At 55.8% G+C, this 1928-nt stretch overlaps 1 protein-coding gene across 1 annotated transcript; it reads left to right on the plus strand.

Moving 5' to 3' along the window:
- The first annotated feature begins 725 nt into the window (after positions 1-725).
- LOC116464960 (serine/threonine-protein kinase H1-like) lies at positions 726-1874 on the plus strand. The gene has a single exon (XM_032754261.2). The coding sequence runs from the start codon at positions 792-794 to the stop codon at positions 1872-1874; it is 1083 nt and encodes a 360-aa protein (XP_032610152.1). The 5' UTR covers positions 726-791.
- The last annotated feature ends 54 nt before the right edge of the window (positions 1875-1928 follow it).

The following is a 1928-nucleotide window of genomic DNA, read 5'->3' on the forward strand; positions in this document are numbered from 1 at the left end:
GAAAAGATGAGTCAAGAGTAATAAGAAGAATGATTTTAACATTTTAGAGACATGGGACTTCGGCTAGGATAAGGGGCCCAGGCAGAGGAGTGAGGAGGGTGGGCGCCCTGACAGCTGAGGCTGTGCGTGTTCCTGCCCCTTCTCAGGGTTGAAGAGCAGCATAAGGCTGAGGCCCAGGGAGATATGAGTCAAAGCCGTGAAGCTCGGGCCATCTTTTCAGCTAGACCCTGTATTGAGTCTGGGCTCTTCAACAGCAAAGCCATACTCCCGACCAGGGAAATAAATGAGAGCCAGGACTTCAGTTTTTTGTTTGTTTGCTTGTTTGTTTGAGACAGAGTCTTACTCTGTCACCCAGGCTGGAGTGCAGTGGTGCAATCTCAGCTCACTGCAGCCTCCGCCTCCCGAGTTCAATCGATTCTTGTGCCTCAGCCTCCCCAGTAGGTGGGATTACAGATGTGAGCCACCACGCCCGGCTAATTTTTGTATTTTTAGTAGAGATGGGTTTTCACCATGTTGGCCAGGCTGGTCTTGAACTCCTGACCTCAGGTAATCCACGTGCCTCAGCTTCCCAAGGTGTTGGGATTACAGGTGTAAGCCATCACGCCTGGCCAGGAGTTTGGTTTTAACGAGACTGAGTTTCTGGAGAGGGAGGGCTGAGGAGGATGGCTGGTTTCCTTAGGGTTGTCCTGGCTGTGCTGACTTGTTCTCTCTTTATGTGTAGGTGTAGATGGGGCACTGCCTTCAGAGCAGGTCCTGCCAGCCTCGCTGGAGAGGATGCCCTCGTGTCCGTGATGGGCTGTGGGACAAGCAAGGTCCTTCCCGAGCCACCCAAGGATGTCCAGCTGGATCTGGTCAAGAAGGTGGAGCCCTTCAGTGGCACTAAGAGTGATGTGTACAAGCACTTCATCACAGAGGTGGACAGTGTTGGCCCTGTCAAAGCCGGGTTCCCAGCAGCAAGTCAATATGCACACCCCTGCCCCGGTCCCCCGACTGCTGGCCACACAGAGCCTCCCTCAGAACCACCACGCAGGGCCAGGGTAGCTAAGTACAGGGCCAAGTTTGACCCACGTGTGACAGCTAAGTATGACATCAAGGCCCTAATTGGCCGAGGCAGCTTCAGCCGAGTGGTACGTGTAGAGCACCGGGCAACCAGGCAGCCGTATGCCATCAAGATGATCGAGACCAAGTACCGGGAGGGGCGGGAGGTGTGTGAGTCAGAGCTGCGTGTCCTGCGTCGGGTGCGTCATGCCAACATCATCCAGCTGGTGGAGGTGTTCGAGACGCAGGAGCGGGTGTACATGGTGATGGAGCTGGCCACTGGTGGAGAGCTCTTCGACCGCATCATTGCCAAGGGCTCCTTCACCGAGCGTGATGCCACACGGGTGCTGCAGATGGTGCTGGATGGCGTCCGGTATCTGCACGCACTGGGCATCACACACCGAGACCTCAAACCTGAGAATCTGCTCTACTACCATCCAGGCACTGACTCCAAGATCATCATCACCGACTTCGGCCTGGCCAGTGCTCGCAAGAAGGGTGATGACTGCTTGATGAAGACCACCTGTGGCACGCCTGAGTACATTGCCCCAGAAGTCCTGGTCCGCAAGCCCTACACCAACTCAGTGGACATGTGGGCGCTGGGCGTCATTGCCTACATCCTACTCAGTGGCACCATGCCGTTTGAGGATGACAACCGTACCCGGCTGTACCGGCAGATCCTCAGGGGCAAGTACAGTTACTCTGGGGAGGTGAGTCTGTCCTGCCCCTGTCCTGGGATGTTGGGGAGGCACTTGCGGAGGCAGGTATATCCTGCAGCTCTCAGTCAGAGGTATGTCCTCAGGGCCATGCTCGTGAGGGCCAGGCAGGTCATGTAAAAGGGACAAAGTGAGACTATCAGAATGTAGTTTGGGTTCCCTCAAGGTGAGCCC

The sequence above is a fragment of the Hylobates moloch genome, unplaced genomic scaffold (assembly GCF_009828535.3).
Source record: "Hylobates moloch isolate HMO894 unplaced genomic scaffold, HMol_V3 SCAFFOLD_2390, whole genome shotgun sequence".
NCBI lineage: Eukaryota > Metazoa > Chordata > Mammalia > Primates > Hylobatidae > Hylobates > Hylobates moloch.

What these genes read in the sequence shown, in the direction of transcription:
- LOC116464960 (XM_032754261.2), top strand. Translation starts at nt 792, where the DNA reads ATGGGCTGTGGGACAAGCAAGGTCCTTCCCGAGCCACCCAAGGATGTC.